We start from the raw sequence: 24,627 nt of genomic DNA, 5'->3' as shown, positions 1-24,627 counted from the left end.
TATGGCTTTATTTAACAGCTGGTCTTTCATTCCATATACTCTTCTCTTATTGCCCTTCTTATTCTGTTCTATTGCCATGATGTTAATATATGATCATACAGACTAATATATCATTATCTATTCCTGTGAACAGCTTATGTGTACAGTGCTGCGTACATCTAGTAGCGCTATAGAAATAGCAGCTTATAGATTATAGGTAGATAAGTTATTTGTCTGTAATTTTTGAGATATTACCTGCATCTCCCTTTAGAAATAGAAACTTTCTAATTAGCCATGATTGAACCCTCATCAGCAAAGGCATCTTGAGGCGGAAGGGACTCCAACAGAGGTCTGGAAAGCAATAAAGTCTATGGCCACAGGGAAGGCCCTGGGGTTATATGACTTGACCTTAGAATTTTATAAGGCATTTCTGGCTGAGTTAACACCACTGTTGGCAGAGGTCATTAACAGAGTGGGTAGGGGCACACCGGTAACTCAGTCTATGAAGGAGGCCTTGATAACAGTCATCCTGAAAGCAGGTAAAGATAAAACAGATTGTCAATCATATAGACCCATTCCGTCCTAAACGTGGATATAAAAAATCTTTGCAAAAGTCCTGGTTCTTCAGCTTGGAGAGGTTTTACGTGACCTGGTTCATCCAGTTCAGGTGGGCATTGCCCTAAGCGACAGGGAGGAGATAATATTTATAGGGTGATTAACTTTATAGTGGTAGCTAGACGGAGGCAGCTGCCAGCCTTCTTGTTGGGGATAGATGCTGAAAAAGCATTTGACAGTGTTCATTGGGCTTAAATGGAAGGGGTACTAGAGGTGGATGAAGAAGGACCATTTTTAAAGTGGATAAAAGGTCTTAATTTTTCCCTAATAGATGTGAGAGTTAATGGGGGTAATTCCAGGATGTTCATGTTATCTCATGGTACCTGACAGGGTTGCCCATTAATCCTCTTTTGTTCACTTTGACGATGGAGCCTTTTGCAGCAGCTGTTCAAGACCATGAGGATATGAAGGGGGTGCGAGCTAGTTACAGAGATTATGAGATTAGTTTATTCGCAGATGTGTTTACTTTATCTTCACCACTTTCCCAAATCTTCTGAAGGAGACAAGCCTTTGCTAGGGTCTGGATTTAAAGTAAATATGGCTAAGTTAGAGATCTTTAATCTTACAGTGGAACATTCTGTGGTACAGCGGTTGAAGGCCTCCTTCCCCTTTAGGTGGGTCCAACATAGTATAAAATACTTGTGAGTTTGGATTACAGCTCAATATGCACGGTTGTTTAAGGCCAACTATCCAAAAATTATTGGTTGGTCTCTTACGCTGGAAAAAGGACTACATTATCCTGGTTTGAAAGAATTGCCATGGTATGGATAAACTTGTTACCGAGGTTTCTTTATCTGTTCCAAGTCTTGCCTAGAGCTGTGCCGAAGCAATATCTGTCAACCGTTCACGATACCATTTTAAGATTTATAGGGGGGTTAAAAACACAGGTTTTCTAGGAAAATTTTGTTTTTGGCTTGAAAGAAGGGGGGCTGGGGGTTCCTCGTATGGGGAACTATTAAAAGGCAGCCAAAGTAGGAGTCACAGTGAAATGTCCCAAAACCATCCCTATAAGCTTTGAATAGAGATAAAGCAGGTCATGGTGGGCGTCATTCCATTGAGTTATTTAATGTGGCTGCCTAAGAGAAATACCGAGTGGTGGATGAGCATACCTGTTTGTCAGCCAAGCTTAATTATGTGGGATGGGATGTGCAGTCCATCTGATTTTCAGTTCTCTAGGTGTACGCCCATACGATATAACCCTCAGTTTGGGGCCAGAGTTGGTATCCTTGGTGTATAAACAGTGGGAAGCTCAGGGGTTGTCCACAGGTAGTCAGTATCCAGAGGACTCGGGTAATTTCTTTTGGGGATATGGTACCACAAATACATCAGTATGCTTATGTTCAGTGTGGTCCTTCAGGGTAAAGTTATGTGACCATATTTGGAGGGAGAGTTCACCTTCTTTGAAGAGATTTGTGAAGAATTTCATTTTACTAGGAATCTGGTGGCAGCTTTGTATCGCTGTTTGCGTGATCAGCCGCTGTTGCACAGGCAACACTGGGAAAGGGAACTGGGGGTTACTTATGACCTGGATGACTGGAAGGCAATGAAGGTAACATTGTCCAAAATTGCAACTGCCGCCAATATGCAAGAAAATAATGTTAACTTTATACATCGTTGGTACCTCTCACCAGATTGAATATCACATTGGTATCCACAGGCTGCACTGGCTTGTTGGCAGAACTGTGGGGCCAGGGGAACTCTGGGATACATTTGGTGGGGCTGTCCAAAAGCTACAGCCTTCTGGAAAAGTATTCAATTTCGTACTAAATGGTACACTGGGTTACAGGTGCCCTGGGAACTGGGTTTTTTTTTTTGTTTGTTTTTTTCTTGTTGAATAGACAGTCACCAGGGTTTAAGCTGGCACAAATGAGGTTGGTGTGGCACTGTTTGAATGCTGCAAAATTGACGTTTGCTGCCTGGTGAAAAGTAGCTGGTGTTCCATCATTGTCCTTGTGGAGGGCTAAACTGAGATATATTTATAAAATAGAGAAGTTAACAGTGTTGCCCAGAGATGCCAAGGGGAAGTGGGAGAAAGTCTGGGGACAGTTGCAGGATCCTAGTATTATATAATTATTAGTCACTGGTTGTTATTTGATAAGGAATGATATTTGGCAATGTTTGATCTTGGGAACGGGGTGGGAGTCTTCACTGTTATGGGGGTAGTTTTATTACGTTTGTTAGCCGGGGTACGGGATGCCCCGAAGTTGGGAGGTTTGAGAGAGAAAGAGAGGAAAAAATCAACTGTCTTGGTGAAGGGATGTTAACTGTTTGAGCCAGTCAGTCAATCACTCTAGCTAAGCCAGGGCTCTTCCAATTTGGGACTCTTTTTAACTTGTTTTCCAACTCTTGTTGTTACTTCAGGCCATTCCATAACTAATGTTTACACACTCCACATTCCCCTGTATGCAGAGTAGCCATTCTGCATCTGTTATGCCCTATAGGGTCCTCTTATAAGTTTCTCCAGAATGTTTCTGTTTCAGCTTTAATTTGTTTCACTGTACTGATGTTCTTTCCCAGTTCCCTGTACACCTGTTTTGGGTTTTTATTTATTTAGCACATTTGATATACTGCTGAGGCCATCACATAGGCATACAGAAGTTAAAAAATACAATTTTCTACACAGATACTAGTACTGTCCCTAATGGGCTCACAATCTAATTTGTTTTGATATCTCTTTTCTGTTTTCTTCATATCGCCAGAATTTTTGTGCTTCAGGTGTTACTTTTAATTTATAACTAACATATGAATTTAAGATCTTCCTCTATCAATGCAGCAAATTTCAGTTTTGTTTTTTTTGTTACATTTGTACCCCGCGCTTTCCCACTCATGGCAGGCTCAATGCGGCTTACATATTGTATACAGGTACTTATTTGTACCTAGGGCAATGGAGGGTTAAGTGACTTGCCCAGAGTCACAAGGAGCTTGCCTGTGCCTGAAGTGGGAATTGAACTCAGTTCCTCAGTTCCCCAGGACCAAAGTCCATCACCCTAACCACTAGGCCACTCCTCCACGACCGCTATTGATATTTTGGGTCTTCCTCAGTATCATTGGGGATTCCTGATCCTTTTAGGTATCCATCTACTACTACTACTTATTTCTAAAGCACTATTAGACGTACGCAGCGCTGTACACTTGAACATGAAGAGACAGTCCCTACTCGACAAAGCTTACAATCTAATTAGGAAAAGAGGACAAACAAGAGATAAGGGAATATTAAAGTGAGGAAGATAAAATAAGGGTTCTGAACAAGTGAATAAGGGTTAGGAGTTAAAAGCAGCATCAAAAAGGTGGGCTTTTAGCTTAGATTTGAAGACGGCCAGAGATGGAGCTTGACGTACCGGCTCAGGAAGTCTATTCCAGGCATATGGTGCAGCAAGATAAAAGGAACAGTCTGGCGTTAGCAGTGGAGGAGAAGGGTGCAGAAAAGAGAGATTTACCTAGTGAACAGAGTTCCCGGTGAGGAATGTAGGGAGAGATGAGAGTGGAGAGGTACTGAGGAGCTGCAGAGTGAATGCACTTATAGGTCAATAAGAGGAGTTTGAACTGTATGCGGAAACGGAAGCCAGTGAAGTGACTTGAGGAGAGGGCTAATATGAGCATAACGATACTGGCGAAATATTAGGCGTGCAGCAGAATTTTGAACAGACTGAAGAGGAGACAGATGGCTAAGTGGGAGACCTGTGAGAAGCAAGTTGCAATAGTCTAAGTGAGAGGTGATAAGAATGTGAATGAGGGTTCTGGTAGTGTGCTCAGAAAGGAAAGGGCGAATTTTGCTGATATTATAGAGAAAGAAACGACAGGTTTTAGCAGTCTGCTGAATATGTGCAGAGGAGGAGAGGGAGGAGTCGAAGATGACCCCAAGGTTACGAGCTGATGAGACAGGAAAGATGAGAGTGTTATCCACAGAACTAGAGAATGGGGGAGGAGGAGAGGTTGGTTTAGGGGGAAGATAAGAAGTTCAGTCTTGGTCATGTTTAGTTTCAGATGGCGCTGAGACATCCACGCAGCAATGTCAGACAAGCAGGCTGATACTTTGGCCTGGATTTCGGCTGAGATTTCTGGTGTGGAGAGCAAGATCTGGGAGTCTGGTTTGAGATGGCCAGGCCCGGTTTCCATTATGGCTAAAAACCAAAGCCGGCCATCTCTAAACCCAGCGTCCTCCATCCAACTCTGTTGATCCAAATACCCAAAACATGGGTCATCCCTTGAAGGGAGATAAGCCCTAGCTTTGATGGTAAACCTATCGGGGTCAAGGAATACTTTTACACCCATGCAGAGTATTATTGTTTTCTCTGTACTCTCTATTTGACATACACACAGAAATACATTTAAAACAGTGAGCCACTAGGGCTTCCAAATGAGGTATTTTATTGCCTAGACTGTCAGCATTTGTATTCACAGTCTTCCAATTTTTAGATTGTTCACTTCTATTGGGTAAATGTTTAATTCTTGTTTCCTCTTCCTCTTTATTACTACTAAATGTATTTATATAGTCTCATTTTTCCCACCGCAATTATGCTTTTCCTAGTGGTGACATCTTGAACTTGTTTTCTCCCATCCGCAACACCTTTCCTCTAGTTTAAACATCTGTTCACATACTGATTGAGTGTGGCAGATGGGAGAAAAGTTCAGGATGTCACCCCCCCCCCCCCCCAAAAAAAAAAAAAAAAAAAATATATATATATATATATGTAGAGTGATAAAGTTGGGGGTGCAGAAACCAGGAAAGGGACCTCAGGCTGATAGCGCCTGAGGATCTCAAGGCAGCAAGACAATGAGAAAAGGTACAAGTCGTTGGTGAGGCCCCACTTGGGAGTATTGTATTCAGTTTTGGAGGCCGCATCTTGTTAAGAATGAAAAAAGACTTGAAGCGGTTTACAGAAAAGTGACAAAAATGGTATGGGGTTTGCGTAGCAAGACATGAGAGACTTGCAGACCTGAAAATGCATATCCTGGAGAAAAGGAGAAACAAGGGTGATATGATAAAGGTGTTCAAATATTTGAAAGGTATAAAGCCATAGACAAGCATTTTTCAAAGGTGGGAAAGCGGTAGAACCAGAGGACATGAATTGAGGTTGAAAGGAGGCCAATTCAGGAGTAATGTCAAGAAGTATTTTTTCACTGAGAGGGTGGTAGGTACCTGGAATGCCTTTCCGTGGGAGGTGGTGGAGATGCACAAGGTAACGGAATTAAAAAAATTCATGGGATAAACACAAAGGAATCCTGTTTGGAAGGAATGGATCCAAAGAAGCTTAGCAGAGATTAGGTAGCAACACCGCTGATTAGGAAGCAAAGCCAGCGCTGGGCAAGACTTCTACGATCTGTGCCCTCATCATGGCAGAACAGATTTGGATGGCTGCAGTGGAGCTTTTCAGGGGCTTCTCAACTTCAGAAATTTAAAACAAGGACAGTGCTGGGCAGACTTCTAAGGTCTGTTCCCTGAAAATGGCAAGGACAAATCAAGATCAGGTATACACATATGAAATATCAAATCATACCATATGTAATCAGTTTCTTGTTGGGCAGACTGGATGGACCATACAGGTCTTTATCTGCCATCATCTACTATGTTACCAGGGTAGTAGCCAAAGCCAGAAGGATGCCTGACTGCATAGAGAGGGGCATAGCCAGCAGATAGAAGATCATGGCCCTGTACAAATTGTCAGTGAGACTGCATTTAGAGTACTGTGTTCAGTTTCAGAGGCCATATCTTGCCGCAAATATAAGACTCAAAGCAGTTCAAAGGAAAGCAACCAACACGGTATGAGGTCGCCATCAGAAGACATGAGACGAGACTTGAAGACTAATATGTACAGGTATACCATGGAGGAAAGGAGGGAGAGGGGAGATATGTTACAGTTGCTTAAATACTTGAAAGATATAAATGAACAAACCTTTTCCAAAAATAGAGAGATTATACGATTAGAGGGCATGAAATGGGGAGACTTAAAAGCAACATCCTAAAATACTTTTTCATGGAGAGGGTCATGGCTGCCTGGCATGCTCTTCTGTAGAAGGCAGTGGGGATGAAAACAGTGACAGAATTCAAAAAAGCCATGGGATATACACACAGAATCTCTGTAGAAGAGGATGGAATAAAAGTAAAGAGCATTTCCATTCAAGTAAAACATAACTGACTCATACTTAAAACAAACAAACAAAAAAAGTGCATAGAGTAGGGATAACCTGCACAGAGTGCCAAGTTCAACCCTGGCCACCTTTCTGGGCAGACTAGGATTATGCTAGATTTTATCTGTTATGGTTTATTTAGTTATATTTATATCACTATACAACTTTGTATTTGTTATCCACTGACTGGGGCAAATGCCACACTGAGCCTGCAAATAGGTGGGAAAATGTGGGGTACAAATGCAACAAATAAAATAATAAATAAATAAATACTCCGCTTACTATAAGCTGTGCTACCCTTTAATGTGATGGCTAACTTGAGATTTTCTTATACTAACCTTACTCCCAATACAATAAGGGTTTTAGCATGGAAAAATCCTTAGCAAAGCCATCACGTTAAAGTGTAATGCAGTCAACATACAAATAGCATGCAAACTTGCTGGGAATCAAGACTTGATGTTAATGTGTAGAATACTGAATTTTGGTGAACTTTGCCCCCCCCCCCCCCCCCAAAAAAAAATCAGGGCTGAAGTAAAGATCATACCGAGGAGCAGCAGGGTCATCTGAGGTGAAGTACAGGACTTCACACCTGCGGACTTGTGGCCCAAGTAAGCCTAATAGCTAGCCTCAGCCTATCTAGTTCAAGGCAACCTGGACCAGGCAGACCCTCAACCAGAAACCTCCACACTGCTGGACCCTTAGGATCAATTTACTTACCTGTTCTTGGGAGATGTTCAACAGCAGCATTCTTGATATGCTGCCATCTTGAAAAATAGTAGTGCAAGACCGCTTGTATTGTGTTGGGATGCACCAGCGGGGTTAGGAGCCACCATTTTCAAGATGGTGGCAGGAGAACAAAGATGCTGCTGAACGCCTTCCTGGAACAGGTAAGTAGGATTGGTTCTGGGATCCAGCTGCATTGAAGGATCTCTAGTCAAGGGCATCCCTGACCTAGGTGCCTAGGACCAGATAACAAGTGTACGTGTGTGGAGGGTGGGAGGTTATCCTTGCTCATATTCTGACAGCAAAAGGAAACAATTTATCTGTGATGCTTCATACTACGGCAGTAATATGTGCTGTTTTTCTGTCAGCACACACTGTGGTAATGTGCATATGATTAATTTACTGAATAAGATATAAAAGGTTTTCTTAGCATCTGAATTAGAACACTGTTCATCAAAACTTAGCTCACCATTTTAAAAGCATGGTTTACTGCACTGAGCCTAAAATTAGTAGGAAAAACAAAGCAGGCAGTGTAACATTAAAAATAAATTCCTTTTCATAATAGTTTTAAACAATGAAAGATTCTGGGACCACCATCCCTGCCTCAGGCAAATAAAGACACACTCCTATGGGCTATGTTAAAACTTAGAAAAGTCTATGTGGTGAACAGTGGCCATATATTAACATGTACAACAAATGAAGATTGTCAATGGACAAGACCAGAAAACATTAAACAAATGCAATTACTAAAATGTATATGATTGTTTGGAAACATCATACCTGCACTAGCTTATTTACTTTAAGCTTCAATAATCAAGAAGTTTTCAAGAACATAATAAAAAAATATTTTTTGTCATGAAAAAAAGCATTTTAAAAATGAATATGATGAAATCTGTCTAACTACATCACTACTTGTGTTGATAAGAATGCACATAAACATTTTTCATTTTATATAGTCTTTTATCAATCATATTTTCTCTTGGAAAAATATCTTGATGGTCTAAAAACAGAGAAAGTCAAGCACTGGCAATTTTAAGCATGAGAGCATTAAGATTCCCTTCCCTACCCCCAACCCCGATTTTTTTTTTAATGCTATGAAGTAGTATTTTCTTGTGTACTTTTTATGACTGTTTAACATGCATTGAACATGGGTTTTGCCTATGGAAAGTCTTAATCAAAACCAAGATTTGATCAGATTAGATTTCTAAATGGGAACTATTAAGTTTAAACAAGCAAGGATGAGCTAGAGGTGGTACACCTTGTAAATTGAACAAAGTAGATGGGACTTACAATCCTTACCTGCTACCATATTCTATCTTTTTATAATATAATTGCATGGGGGGGGGGGGGGGGGGGCAAGATGGTCACCAAGAAAGGACGCTGCAAAATTGAGTTCTGTTTTTCATTTTCTTGCCCTTAGGGGCATCTTACCTTTTGTCTTATACCCAAGCAAAAAGGGAAGTTGTGCTCACTTCTTGTACCTCCTCTTCGACAGACTGAGATCCACCAGGTTATGTGCTAGTGTTGCTTTGCGCGTATCCGTTCAACAGGGCGTGAGGAAGAGCCCTGAACTGGAGACAACGCTTTGCTCAGCCCAGCACTCCAAGGTATGGCAAACGCCTGAGACGCTAACAGAAGCTGGAACTCCAGCACCACTTACAGCCTTTTAGAAGGCAGGCTTTACCCTGTACCTCAGAATTTATTACATCTTGAACTCGGGCTAATGTCCCGACTCCACCAGGAACAGCTATGTACGATCCAAGGAAGAGGCTGGTTATTCCTCCCCTGGTAAGACTGACGGAGGTGACCCTTGACTCCATCTGAAGTACTTACTCAGTTTACAAGGTACATACCTTATCTTTACCAACTATTGATGAAAATGCAGTCAAGATTCAGAAACGCAAGGAAATAGTGAATGTGCATGGAGGAAGGATTGAAGAACTTTCAGGCCAAGTGCAAAAGATTAAACAGTCTCAAACTATTTTCTTGCAAGATTGAATGTTATTTCAGTTGGAGAACTTTGAGAATTATACAAAGCAATTGACTGGCACATGTTAAATTTTCCTCAACTAATGACAATGTCACCTAAACAAGTATTTTATAAATACCTGCAGTAAGTATGTAAATACTCCCTATAAGTCTGTCCCCTAAGAAACAATCAACTCCTGAAAGAATTGTCTGTGGTGGGATGTTTCAACAGATAGTCTGAACTTGACTGGCATTTTAGAGAAGTCCTATGAAGAAGTTGTTACAAGGACTACCTTGTTGGTGATACTTGATGCCAACCAAGATAAGGAAGAATTATTGTGGCTTTACTTAAAGATTTAAACTTTATTGGGGGGGGGGGGGAGTTTTGATCTTTCCTGACATGGCTAGGTCTATTCAGTATAGATGTAAGCAATTCCTGAACCTTCATCAATGAGTTATTGATTTAGGTGCTAAGTTTCAATTAAGATATCCCTGTAAATGTGTTATCCAATTTGATAATCTGATTATCATATGATGCTTCCCAATTGCAGTTTTTCTTGGAGGGTAAAGGTTCCTCTGTCAATGGAGAATGAGCCACCTTTGTAATGCTGAGTCTTAGTAGTAATTGACACTCAACCTGCTATTTCTCTCTGTTATTAGATCCCTTTTTCCTCGGGGGTGTTGGGATTCTTGCCCCCTCTGCTGTGGACTATATAGTGCCAATAAATTTGTATTATATTTTGGTTTTTCTTTGGGAATTATTTCTGTATTGGCTCTTTATCCTAATTCAAACTTGTTTTTGATGTATTATAAAAATGTAAATACAAAATATATATAACTGCACATTTTTTGTGTTTTCAATTTTTGTCTACTACTAATTTTCAATACTGTATTTCTTTATATGCAACCACAAGTTACCAGTGGTGCTCTATAGATTTTAAGTTGTTCTGACTTGGTCCATAGATTTCTAGTTCAATGTATCTGATTTCAACCTAGGATTTGGTTTTTGCTTTCCTCCTTGTCATGTAAGCTTTAGCACATCATGTTTGTATTGTTCTTGAGATCTATTGGCACTAGCAGACAGGAGACCCTAAACTCTGCTCTGGCTGTATACTTCTGTTTCAATAAATGCTACATTACTTAAAAACATGATGTAAAGTCTATCTGTGTGTTCTCTCAAATTATACTGAAATAGAATGTCAGTAATCACGGACATGGTACAGACTGAGAACATTCCAAATCTGATGACACCCTGGCAGAAGCACCCTAGACAATGTTAGCATGTTATACTAAAATCCCGCCTTTCCAGCCATGCATGTTAGGTGAAAAGAATTCCTACTCTACCAGCTCCATATGAACTTACTGTTTTCCTGCACCCTGGCCACGAAGCCTGTGAGCGGTATCTGTGGAGTCAACTGAGGCAGCGGAGGAGGAGGGGGCGTAATAGAAACTGGGAATAGTAACAGCGCATTGGGGAGGTAAAACAAATAAGGGGAAACAAACAGAAGCAGCAGTCAGTATAAACAAAGACCACAAGTAAAAGACCAGTTCAAAACTGTAGGATCTCCTTCAATTTTACCAGGACAAAAAAAAAAAAAAAAAAAGGATCTCAGTTATTATAATGAACAGTAAAAGTCTGACTCAATAAATGTCCTTACATGTGGTAAACTTCATTAAAATTTCTTTTGTAATACACGTTCCCTTTATTTAATTTACTGTTCCAGTTCTAACATCTGTACAAGGCATTTTCTTTGTTTTGCAATAAATTCAGCTCATCAAAAGCTATCCTTAAAGCACAAAAATTTTGAAGGAGGTTCTAAGTCCTTTGAAGTAAGCAACATATCTAACAAAGCAATAATTAAGAGATTCAAGTTTGCTGAACTGATGTGCTTGTATTTTTTTTCAGTGAACTGAATCCAGTTTTGCACAGAAACTTTGCTCAGCTCTTTTACTGAAGAAAATTAAAGCTTTTCTAATTTCAACTCCATGCAATTTCCAGAAAAAAAATTCAGAGCAGCAGAAATGTTATGTTCAAGACATCTGCCAAGTTTAGAAATTCTCACTGAAGTAAACATTTCCATGTTGAAACACCAGGGTGGGGGGGTGTATAGTTTTGATTAACCTACAGTCTTGACCATTTGTTGTCCCCGAGGAGTAGGCAAGCCAGACACACCCAATAAGGGCTTTATCTAACCACAAAAGGTACTGAGGAAGGCTTCTGTAACTTACTTATTTATTTAAATGCATCTTCCTTGTGTACAGTACCAAACATTTATAAGACGACAGAGATAAACATGTAAAATAAGCTTTGCAATTCTGTGGACCCAACTTCTTCCTTGTGTAGACACAAACTAATTCACTTTGGAAGGACAACGCTTAGGTGTCAGAAACCACATTCAAGGTCTGAGGCAAATTACCTCCCAAAACACAAACTTCACCTTAACCTTTTGTGCTATTTGCTGATAGAAAGCAGCCAACACACTAATCAAGGTGAAATAATTTATTAGACTGAATATTTTTCACCTAAATGTAGCTGGGTACCTATTTAGAGGATAAAAGTATTTGCAAACAAGTTACTTAGCTATAGCAGATGTTCTCCGCTGGCAGCACTATATAATGGATGACATCACCGATGGAGCCCAGCACAGCAAACACTACTCCAGTTTAGTGTTTTTAGAAGCTTTCAAAAGGTAGGTTCACTACACATATATGCCACTTTCCATTTACCATTGTTGTGTGGGACCACTTTAGCTCATTTTTAAAGGGAGGGGGAGAGCATGTGAGGACTTGTACCCTGAAATCCACAGAGAACACCTGCTACAGGATATAGATGTTCTCCAAGGACAAGCAGGAAGGTAGCAAAGTCTCCACAACATGGGGCTCCCTAGCTACAGACTGTCTTCAACAAAGAAAAGGGAAAAAAATGACAACTAATGAAGTTGCAGAAGGGAACCACCAAGATTGTTGCAACCACAAACAAGCCGTTTGATTATTTTGTCCCCCTCTCACATCAAGAGTCCTGTTCCAAACAGTAGGTGTTTATTTAACAGCTCCAGAAATATTCTCCATGGAAGCTGAATATAGCTCTGATACTATCAGAGTTGCCAACTTTTTAACAGAAAAAACAAAAGCCTGACGCCTGCTTTGCTTCATCCCATGTTCTTCGTCACTACCCTCCTCCACCCCACCCCTTCTATAATCCACTATCTGTACTAGGGTTGCTATCTCAAGAAAAAAAACTGCCACACGTTCAAGGATTATTTCACAAACTTTACATAACAGAAGTAGGCTAATTTTTGTATATAATTCAGATAAACCAAACACTATAAACTTTTTAATGATTTATAAAATATGTACCATAGCAGAAACACACTGCTATACCCTGACAGGGGAAGTACAAGGTAAGTAGTATACTGGTTCTGTGAATCACATATCATAACAATACAGAAAAGACCAGGATCCAGGAAAGATACAGAGGATCCCAGAAACCAGGAGATCCAAGGAATATGGAAGATACAGAGAAAGTAGAAGGTATGCATTAACAAGTCAATATGCTCAATTTAAACAGTCTGCTCTGAGGGAACTGGCAGTTGTGTATTGTAAGCTATTATTCTAATAGTTAGAAAGCAGCAGCCATGGCTAAAAACTGGTGGACGTTACCATACCTTAAAAGCATGAACTCCAGGACTGAAAGGGCAAAAACCCTAGCTGTAAAAAAGGCAGCACTGTAAATATTACACCAGACCCTAAACACCAATACATCACCTAGTGAGAAAGTAGAACATGAGAGACTGCTATAAGATTTCCACACAACCTACATACTAGAATACCACATCTTGATCACATGCACAAAACAGAGACCCTCAACAAAAACAAAACAAGGAACATATCAGTAACAGCAATATGAAGGCAAAAAGCTGAACTTGAAACCTCAAGAAGTCAGATTCTACATATAAAGTTGCTTTCTACATGCTAAGGATGTAAAAAAAATTGAAGCGGTGCAAAGAAAAGCTACGAGAATGGTATGGGATTTGCATTCCAAGACATATGAGGAGAGACTTGCTGACCTGAACATGTATACCCTGGAGGAAAGGAAGAACAGGGGTGATATGATACAGACATTCAAATATTTGAAAGGTATTAATCCGCAAACAAATCTTTTCCGGAGATGGGAAGGCGGTAGAACGAGAGGACATGAAATGAGATTGAAGGGGGGCAGACTCAAAAAAGATGTCAGGAAGTATTTTTTCACAGAGAGAGTGGTGGATGCTTGGAATGCCCTCCCGCGGGAGGTGGTGGAGAAGAAAACGGTAACGGAATTCAAACATGCGTGGGATATACATAAAAGAATCCTGTGCAGAACGAATGGATCCTCAGAAGCTTAGCCGAAATTGGGTGGTGGAGCCGGTGGGGGGAAGAGGGGTTGGTGGTTGGGAGGCGAAGAGAGTGGTGGGCAGACTTATACGGTCTGTGCCAGATCCGGTGGTGGGAGGCGGGACTGGTGGTTGGGAGGCGGGGAATAGTGCTGGGCAGACTTATACGGTCTGTGCCAGAGCCGGTGGTGGGAGGCGGGGCTGGTGGTTGGGAGGAGGAGATAGTGCTGGGCAGACTTATACGGTCTGTGCCCTGAAAAAGACAGGTACAAATCAAGGTAAGGTATACACATGAGTTTATCTTATTGGGCAGACTGGATGGACCGTGCAGGTCTTTTTCTGCCGTCATCTACTATGTTACTATATATAAAGGTACTGAAGAGACAGAAACAGATATGCAAGACTGAGATGTACATTTCCAAAACTAACATTCAAAATAAAATACTTTTTTCTACTTTTGCCATCTGAGCATTGTATTCTTCCATTCGGTTTGGTCCCAGTATCTCTTTTCACTTTTTCTCTGTGTTTTCCTGTACTTTCAGGGTCTTATCCATTTAACATTTCTTCTTTCTCCATGTTCACCATCCACCTGCCCTGTGTCCCTATCCCCTCCCCCAGTTCAGCAGCTGCCCTCTGTGTCTCTGTCCCCCCACCCCAGTTCAGCATCTGCCCTCTGTGACCCTGTCCCCCCACCCCAGTTCAGCATCTGCCCTCTGTGTCCCTATCCCCCCCCCCCACACACACACTTTAGCATATGCCCTCTCAGTAATCTCTGTGCTGTCCCTTATCTTCTCTGGTATTGTCCTTCTATATCTGTGAGCCTACTACCTCCATGCCTAGCATCTCTTTTCTATGTCCCTGTTCCTCCCTTCTTCTCACACAACCCACCCTGGGGCCAGTCTCTCTCTCCTCTGCCTCACTGGTCTGGTATTTCTCCCTCCATGAGTCCAGTGACTCTCCCTCCCCCCCCCACCTGAATTGGTCTCTCTCTTACTCCTTCCCCCAATCCCAGGTCCAGCATCTCTCCTCCTCTCAACCCTTCCCTCATTTCCCCCTCACCCCCACCCAGTAGATCAATCATTTTTTTCTCTTAATCTCCTTCCCTGATGGATCCAGCATCTCTTGAGTACTCTCCCCCCCTCCCCCCCCCAATACCAGCAGATCTAGCACCTCTCTTTCCTCCTAGGTTTGGATTATTTCCTAAACATAAGCCATTATTAAGATGGACTTGAGAAAATCCACTGTTTCTACGATAACCAGTATAAAATTTGTTTTACTGTTCTGGGATCTTGCCAGATACTTGTGACCTGGATTGGCCACAACTGGAAATAGGATACTGGCTTGATAGACCTACAGTCTTGTCCTAGAATGGAAACGATTATGTTCTAGCGAGTCCAGCATCTCGAGTCCCCCCCCCCCCCCCCCCCCAAAAAAAAAAAAAAAAATATAGGTTTGGTACTCCTCTCCCCCCACCCCTTCTCCAGTGGACCCTTCTCTTGTGCCCCCCCCCCCCCCCCCACAATTCAGCAGTTCTTGAGTCATCTACCTCCCCTTCGTTCCCTCCATCTGGTCCATCCAGCATCTCTCCCTCTCCCCCTGCAACCCCCCTCCCCCAGGTCCTGAAATGTGCTTTGACTAATTGGCGGCAGCAGCAGCGATTCAGGCAAGCAGCTTCTGCCTACATCTGGGGCCTTCCCTTGGCCACATCCTGCCTGTGCAGCAAGAAGTCACATCATAAGAGGCAGGATCCAGCCAATGGAAGGCTCCATATTCAGACAGAAGCCACTTGCCCGAATCGATGTAGCTTGTTGATTGTCAGTTAAGGCATATTTCAGGACCTGAGGGGTGCAGGGAGAGAGGGAGATATGCTGGATAGACCCATACAAAGGAAGGGAGGGAGAGGCAACAGGAGAGATACTGAGAGAGGGAGATACCAGCACTTTTGGACCACAGCATCAGGGACAAAATATTACTTTTCTACTGCTGGTTTTGAGGGTTTATCAGAAGTCAAACTGGCCACTGAAATACTGGCCAGACCGGCTGAAAACTGGTTAGCTGGCAACCCTAGATACTAAGAGTTGTGCCAAGATATTCAAGTCAAATCTGCCTAGACAAAAGTGAAGGAAATACAGAGGGGCATAATCAAACGGGGCGCCCAAGTTTTCCTGAGGGCATCCTTGCAGGACGTCCCAGCAAAGGGACAGGGAAACTTGCATTATCGAAACAAGATGGGCGGCCATCTTTTGTTTCGATAATACGGTCGGGGACGCCCAAATCTCCACATTTAGGTTGACCTTAGGGATGGTCGTCCCTAGAGACGGTCGTCCTGATTTTCGGAGATAATGGAAACTGAGGACGCCCATCTCAGAAACGACCAAATCTAAGCCATTTGGTCGTGGGAGGAGCCAGCATTTGTAGTGCACTGGTCCCCCTGACATTCCAGGACACCAACTGGGCACCCTAGGGGGCACTGCAGTGGACTTCAGAAAAAGCTCCCAGGTGCATAGCTCCCTTACCTTGGGTGCTGAGCCCCGCAAAACCCACTCCCCACAACTGTACACCACTACCATAGCCCTTAGGGATGAAGGGGGTCACCTAGATGTGGGTATAATGGGTTTGTGGTGGGTTTTGGAGGGCTCACATTTACCACCACAAGTGTAACAGGTAGGGGGGAATGGGCCTGGGTCCGCCTGCTTGAAGTGCACTGCACTACCCACTAAAACTGCTCCAGGGGCCTGCATACTGCTGTCATGGAGCTGGGTATGATATTTGAGGCTGGCATAGAGGCTGGAAAAAATATTTTTAAAGATTTTTTTTTTAGGGTGAGAGGGGGTGTTAGTGACCATTGGGGGAGTAGGGGGAGGTCATCATAAGTACATAAGTATTGCCATACTGGGAAAGACCAAAGGTCCTTCAAGCCCAGCATCCTGTTTCCAACAGTGGCCAATCCAGATCACAAATACCTGGCAAGATCCCCCCAAAAATACAAAACATTTTATACTGCTTATCCCAGAAATAGTGGATTTTCCTCAAGTCCATTTAATAACGGTCTATGGACTTTTCCTTTAGGAAGCCATCCAACCCTTTTTTAAACTCCGCTAAGCTTAACCGCCTTTACCACATTCTCTGGCAACGAATTCCAGAGTTTAATTACACGTTGAGTGAAGAAAAATTTTCTCAGATTAGTTTTAAATTCATCGCATGCCCCCTAGTCCCAGTATTTTTGGAAAGCGTGAACAGACGCTTCACATCTACCCATTCAACTCCACTCATTATTTTATAGACCTCTATCATATCTCCCTTCAGCCGCCTTTTCTCCAAGCTGAAGAGCCCTAGCCGCTTTAGCCTTTCCTCATAGGGAAGTCGTCCCATCCCCTTTTATCATTTTCGTCGCCCTTCTCTGCACCTTTTCTAATTCCACTATATCTTTTTTGAGATACTGCGTACAGAATTGAACACAATATTCGAGGTGCGGTCGCACCATGGAGCGATACAAAGGCATTATAACATCCTCATTTTTGTTTTCCATTCCTTTCCTAATAATACCTAACATTCTATTTGCTTTCTTAGCCACAGCAGCACACTGAGCAGAAGGTTTCAACTTATCATCAACGACGACACCTAGATCCCTTTCTTGGTCCGTGACTCCTAACGTGGAACCTTGCATGACGTAGCTATAATTCGGGTTCCTCTTTCCCATATGCATCACTTTGCACTTGCTCACATTAAATGTCATCTGCCATTTAGACGCCCAGTCTCGTAAGGTCCTCTTGTAATTTTTCACAATCCTCCAGCGATTCAACGACTTTGAATAACTTTATGTCATCAGCAAATTTAATTACCTCACTATTTACTCCCATCTCTAGGTCATTTATAAATATGTTAAAAAGCAGCGGTCCCAGCACAGAGCCCTGGGGAACCCCACTAACTACCCTTCTCCATTGAGAATACTGACCATTTAACCCTACTCTCTGTTCTCTATGTTTTAACCAGTTTTTAATCCACAATAGAATAGTACCTCTTATCCTATGACTCTCCAATTTCCTCTGCAGTCTTTCATTATTATTATTACTAGCATTTGTATAGCGCTACCAGACGCACGCAGTGCTGAACACCTGATACAAAGAGACAGTCCCTGCTCAAAAGAACTTACAATCTAAACAACACAGACAGATAAGACAGTTACGGGTGAAGGAATTAATGGGAGCTAAAGCAGCAGTGAAAAGGTGGGTTTTCAGCATAGATTTGAGAACAGGTAGAGATGGAGCTAGACATATAGGTCCAGGAAGTCTATTCCAGGCATAAGGTGCCGCGAGAGAAAAGGAGCGAAGCCTGGAGTTAGCAGTGGAGGAGAAGGGGGACAACAAGAGAGATTTGTCCAGCGAGCAGAGTTCACGGGGAGGAATGTAGGGAGAGATGAGAGTGGAGAGGTAATGGGGGGCTGCAGAGTGGATGCATTTAAAGGTCAGTAAGAGAAGTTTAAACTGAATGCGGAAGCGGACAGGGAGCCAGTGAAGTGACTTGAGGAGCAGGCTAGTGTGGGTATAACGATTCTGGTGGAAAATAAGTCATGAGGTACTTTGTCAAATGCCTTCTGAAAATCCAGATACACAATATCAACCGGCTCACCTTTATCCACATGTTTGTTCACCCCCTCAAAGAAATGTAGTAGATTGGTGAGGCAAGATTTTCCTTCACTAAATCCATGTTGACTTTGTCTCATTAATCCATGCTTTTGAATATACTCTGTAATTTTGTTCTTAATAATAGTCTCTACCATTTTGCCCGGCACCGACGTCAGACTCACCGGTCTATAATTTCCCGGATCTCCTCTGGAATCTTTTTTTAAAAATTGGCGTTACATTGGTCACCCTCCAATCTTCCGGTACCACACTCGATTTTAAGGATAAATTACATATTTCTAACAATGGTCATCTGGTCATTTAAGGCACATTTTTTGTGGCTTGGTCGTAAAAAAAAGGACCAAGTAAAGTCAGCCAAGTGTTCGTCAGGGACGCCCTTCTTTTTTTCATTATCGGCCGAGGACGCCCATGTGTTAAGCACGCCCCAGTCCCGCCTTCGCTATGCTTCCGATACGCCCCCGTGAACTTTGGTCGTCCCCACGACAGAAAGAGTTTGAGGGTGCCCAAAATCGGCTTTCGATTATGCCGATTTGGGCGACCCTGGGAGAAGGACTCCCATCTCTCGATTTGTGTCGAAAGATGGGCGCCCTTCTCTTTCAAAAATGAGCCCAATAGTCTCCTAGTCATACAAAAATTGTTTGTGTTTGCTAACTGCAGCCCCCATCCTATTAGGATCAAAAGAAACTAAAAGCTGGGTGGAATTTCTACAAACATTGCACTCCGGATAGAAGGCCAATGCCCTTTAAGATCCAGAGTATGTAGTATTGTTCCACTTCTCTGGGCATGAAGCCTGGGGAAAAAAAAATTATTTATAGGACCAATAACTGGTTAAGATATAACTGATTGGAAGAACTTTGGGTGAGAATACAGAACCACTCAGTTGTAAAATTTTGTATAAGGCGGATCAGTTACTAGAAACAAACTCACTAACCACCACGAAAAAAAAACAAAAAACTGACCTTCCAGGTCAGATATTTCAGATGACAGGTGCCAGTGACTTGAAAGAGGCTTCCATCAGCTGGGTGAATACAATGGTGAGATACCATGACACACTGGAAAGCTTGATGGGAGGCTTCAACAGAAGCAAGCCTTACATAAAGCAAACATCTAAAGGCTGCACAGAGATGGGTTTATCCTTCTAAATGATGAAAGGTGCCAACTGTTCTAAGGTTACCTTAACTGAAATGGTTTTTAAACCTGACTCAGGTAGATGAATACAGTATTCAAGCAGTTTTTGTGTGGGACAGGAAAAAGGGTCTAAGGCCTTTCTGTCACACTAAATGGTAAACCTTTTCTATTTAAAACTGTATGGACCTCTAGTGGTATCTCTCTAGGAAGCCACAAAACTTTCTAAGACAGGTTCAGGGAAGTCAAAAAGTTACCCTCTCAACATCCAAGCTTTGAGGGTTAGGGACGAATGCACAATTGTTTCATGAGATTGTGTGCCCTGTATTAGAGAAAGCTCCAGGCTCCTGAGACTTTTATGGGCCGCTCCAGAAGAGGAGGGAACCAGGATCTGCCTCAGTCAGTAAGGGGCTGTGAGAATCACGGTTCTCTGGCCTCATTTGAGTTTTAGGATAATTTTCATTATGAGAGGTTATGGGAGGATACATGGCACATCAGCAAGACTTACCTGTACACTGTACTTTAGGTCTGAGGCCCATAGTCAGGCAAGTCTCTGGACACCAATCCTCAATGCAGAAGATCTCAAAGCCATGTCAAAAATACCCACAGATTCCTCGGACTATGTATTTTCCACAGATTGCTTGGACTATGTATTTTCCAAACACTTTCCTTTTGCCAACTAGCAGAGTTTGCTGGCCTTCTCCAGAGGGGAAGGTGTCAACAAATTACACCACACTACGCACAATATTTCACAGGTACATGCCCAAGAAGAACTGATAAGCAGCTAAGAAGGAAATAAGCACAGCATTTTGGAAAAAAAAAAAAAAAACTTTCTCCAAAAAGTCTCCAATCTCTAAGCTTCATCCCCTAGGGGTAACAAAAAAAAAATGAGCCTTGTAAATTTCGGCCCTTTTGAGAGTGGATTCAACCTTCATGAAAAGATGAAGCTACTGCTACTCAAACCTGGATGCCTTCTGGACACTGTACATCAAGTCAACCTTTTTGTATACAGGAGATTCAGAGTACAGGATTCTATAAATGGATGCTATCTATCATAACCTAATTGGGGGAGGGGGGATTGAAACACTGGAGCTCCTCCTCTGTCTAACTCAAGTGGAATGCCATGTGCCATTTCTCTCATAAAAATCAATGAACAAGAGCTCCTCTGGTAGAGATTTTCTCCTCTTATGAGGTGGGGAGGGATCCAATAATAAGCCACAGAATATCTCTGGCTCAAATCAGAATCTCAGCAGTACTCAAAATTCGACCTAGAAAAATACTCCAAAGGAGGTCTGGATCTCTGCCCGTCTTACCCTACTGACAATGGAGTTGCTACAGATTTCCAATGCATCCATGAAGCTCCTCTCCTGTTGGGCTGGACAACACCACCATTGAGGTCAGCATCAACCCCGAGACCCTTCAAGGACTTGATATCAAGGCAGTACATGAGTCAAAGATTGGCTCTTGTCTTGACATGAACAATGTCAAAGGTGCAACATCAAATCGAGGACAGAAGCATTCCATCTGCTCGTCAAACTTCTTCATGACCTGCTCTTTGAAGGTTGCCATCAACAAAAGTGCGGGGAGTGCAAAAGGCGTAGTAGCCATGGCTACTGCCTCCTAAGTCACCTGAGTATCAGAAACAGCATCTCAGGTCCTCAGAGACTATCACATCCCTTCTAATGCCACCAAAAATGAGCAGTCCTTATATTGGGGGACTGCTTCAGGGACAAGTGTGACTGTGGTGCCTCAGTATTCTAGACGCTGTGCTTTGAAGAGATGTGATATCAATGCACACTCGCATCCACCTGACATTTGACAGTGATCCCTCAACACCAATAAAAATGAAGATGAAGACGAATATTCCTCTTTTCTCAGGAAGAACTCTATGATGAAAAAAATTATCTTGACATGGGGCCTGCAGCCCGACAGAGGCCTATATCGAGCTTAATATGAAAAATGAAAGGAAACAGTTGAAAGTCACCTCATAACAACAAAAGGACACACACACACACAAAAAAAGCCTTTCAAACTTCTTGAACAATTCAGAAAAATTTCTGACAAATTCCAATGATGCACATCCAACCAGCTCCATAGAAAGAAAAAGACTGAAGTAGTTCCGTGCGAAAGCAGCAGGAAGGAAATGGGCACACATCTGCTGAGTCCATCAAAAAAACAAACAAAAAAAAAACCTTCTAGGAATTTGCAGCTGGAGTAATATTTCCTGTGTTGGGCTCTATCAGCAATGCCACCCACCCACGTTATGTTGATATCCTGGCTAGTCCTCAGAGAACACAAGTTATATTATTTCTATGATAGATGTGAGAAAAGTACTCTACTGCAGAATGGTTCAGATGTGACCCATAAGCGAATTCCTTCCTCCCCCCCCCCCCAAAGAAATCATACTGCTTTTACAAAATGGTTCTAACAGAACAAATTTGAATACATTGAATATTCTAATCTATATCAGTGTATTGATCTAAAGGTACAAAGCTGGCCTAATGTGCCCTACAATAAATTCAGTGTCAAAAACAGCTCACCCAATATACGTAACTACTCAAGGAAAGAAATTCACACTATCAGTTACTTCAAAAAATATAAACCAATTTAATACAAATAAATTATATACTAATAAAATAGTGAACTAGGAAAAACCTCAGAAGATGAACCGATGTGGTCAGTACAATAACATGATGAAAGTGCCGATATTTTGGCAGTTCATTAACACTCTTACTATCATAGGTCTTCCATTCACCAATGAGCAAAATGAAATGTTTATATATGGAAATTGTCAAACTCTCTCCCCAAGGTTTGTAATTTGTAGTGGTCTATTCCTCAAAGTATTCAAAAACATATTTCAAGCTGCAAGTATTTTTAAAAAATACAAAAACTTATCTGAGTAAGCCCAATGTTCATCAGCAATTTTGTTGCTCAATGCTGCATTAAAGGTGGCAGTTTTTCTGCTCAACAAAGCACCCCGTTTCAGAACCCTTCCTCAGGAACAGCAGTTGCAAAGTCAAAGAGAAAATTATCAGTGTCTTCAGTAGCAAGAAATGCTGTGGACTTCCTGGAAACACAACAGTGAACATTAGTAATATATTCATAGCATAATGTCACATCTGCAAAGAACTGCAAATTATAACAGTGTAATAAATCATCATCAAATGATAGAATTCCACTATACACAATCGTTTAAACCTAGTGGTTCTGCCCTGAGCTCATGAATCCAAAATTGCTCTAAGTCAGTTGAAACAATCTGCCACCCCAATGAGTCTCTGGAATCAGTGGCATAGCTAGGGTAGTTGACACCCGGGGCCGGTCATTTTTTAACACCCCCCCCCCCCCCCCCCCGAAATCCAGTACTAGGCATACCGAGAATACAAAACACTCAGGACCTATAGAGCAATTCTACCATACCATAAGCAGTAATTTGTACGAGTCACACAAGGAAAAGGAAAGCATCTTAAACACTACAGTGAGCACTAGAACATCAATTCACCTATTGTAAAACGAAGACAGACAGATTAGTACAGAACGTCGATCCTGCACAGTCAATGCCAACCGAAAGCCATGTCTTTTTCACAAATACAGATACACCCTAATCCACTATAGAATAAGTAATCATAAACTTTCTATTTAGACAAAAATTAAACTGAACCCCCCAAGATGCCAGACTCTGCATACAATGCAACACCACAGAAACAGAAAATGTGCTCTAGTACTGTGCAAAATATAAAGACAGATGTAAATTTGAAAAAACTAACAAATACCAATCACCACTTTACAAATTAACAAATAGAAATAAAACAAATAATATCATTTTATTGGACTAATACATTTAGCTTTCAGAGGCCAAAACCTCCTTCCTCAGGTCAATTCAGTATAGTACTGTTACAGTGTCCTATCCTGACCTGAGGAAGGGGGTTTTGTTCTCCGAAAATAAAATGTATTAAAATTAGTCCAATAAAAAGATTACCTTATTTACATGTTCTATTATAAACACTGATTAACACAGCTACAATACTACTTTATCCTAAAGCAAAAAAATAAAAATATATATTTACAGTTCGTTGTCTCTGGTTTCTGCTTTCCTCATCTTTTCACTGTCTTCCTTCTATCCAGCATCTGTCTTCGCTCTCTCTCTGCCATCCAGTGTCTGCCCTCTCTCTCTGCCCCTTCCATCCACTTCTGCCCCAGTCTGCCATCTCTCTCTCCCCCTTCCATCAACATCTGCCCTCTATCTCTGCCCCTTCCATCCACCATTTGCCCCAGTCTGCCCTCTTTCTCTCTCCCCTTCCACCCACCATCTGCCCTTTCTCTCTGCCCCTTCAATCCCTCTGCCCTCCCTCTCCCATCCGTCCAGGGTCTGCCCTCCCTCACGTGCCCCCTTCCATCCAGGATCTGTCCCCTCTCTCTCTCTGCCCCCTCTTTTCAGCCCCCAGTTCCAGTCCCCTTCATCCACCACATGCCTTGCATCCCCCCCTTTCAGCCCCAGACCCATTCTCCCACCTGCCCAGGCATGGACCCATTTTCCCTCCTGCCCCCATGCCATACCCCAGTTCCAGCTTCAGACCCCTTCTCCCATCTGAGCACTCCCCTCCCCCCTCTGAGCACCCCCACCCTCCACAATCCCCTTCTCCCCTCTCTGAGCACCCATCTGAGCTCCCCCACCCTCCCTAATCCCCTTTAAGCACCCCTCTGAGCTCCCCCACCCCTCCCCAATCCCCTTCTCCCCATCTCTGAGCTCTCCACCCTCCCTAATCCCCTTTAAGCACCCTCTGAGCTCCCCCACCTTCCCCAATCCCCTTCTCCCCTCTCTGAGCTCCCCCACCCTCCCTAACCCCCTTTAAGCACCCCTCTGAGCTCCCCCACCCCAATCCCCTTCTCCCCTCTCTGAGCTCCCCACCCTCCCTAATCCCCTTTAAGCACCCCTCTGAGGTCCCCCACCCCTCCCCATTCCCCTTCTCCCCTCCTTGATGCTCTCCCACCCTCCCTAATCCCCTTTAAGCACCCCTCTGAGCGCCCCACCCCTCCCCAGTCCCCTTCTCCCCTCTGAGTCCCCCCCCCCGAGA

The 24,627-nt window shown here is 42.6% G+C and overlaps 1 protein-coding gene across 1 annotated transcript in view; it reads right to left on the bottom strand.

The window, feature by feature from the left end:
- ABI1 (abl interactor 1) overlaps positions 1 to 24,627 on the bottom strand; it is a 212,429-nt gene that overhangs the window by 7,739 nt on the left and 180,063 nt on the right. Inside the window, exon 10 of the mRNA XM_030201021.1 lies at positions 10,778 to 10,864. Within this exon, the coding sequence (XP_030056881.1) occupies positions 10,778 to 10,864 (87 nt within the window). The remainder of the gene's footprint in view (positions 1 to 10,777; positions 10,865 to 24,627) is intronic.

Source organism: Microcaecilia unicolor, chromosome 1, assembly GCF_901765095.1.
Source record: "Microcaecilia unicolor chromosome 1, aMicUni1.1, whole genome shotgun sequence".
In the NCBI taxonomy this organism is placed as follows: Eukaryota; Metazoa; Chordata; class Amphibia; order Gymnophiona; family Siphonopidae; genus Microcaecilia; species Microcaecilia unicolor.
Note: the sequence above shows the minus strand (reverse complement) of the source record. Positions and strands in the feature narration are given on the sequence as shown.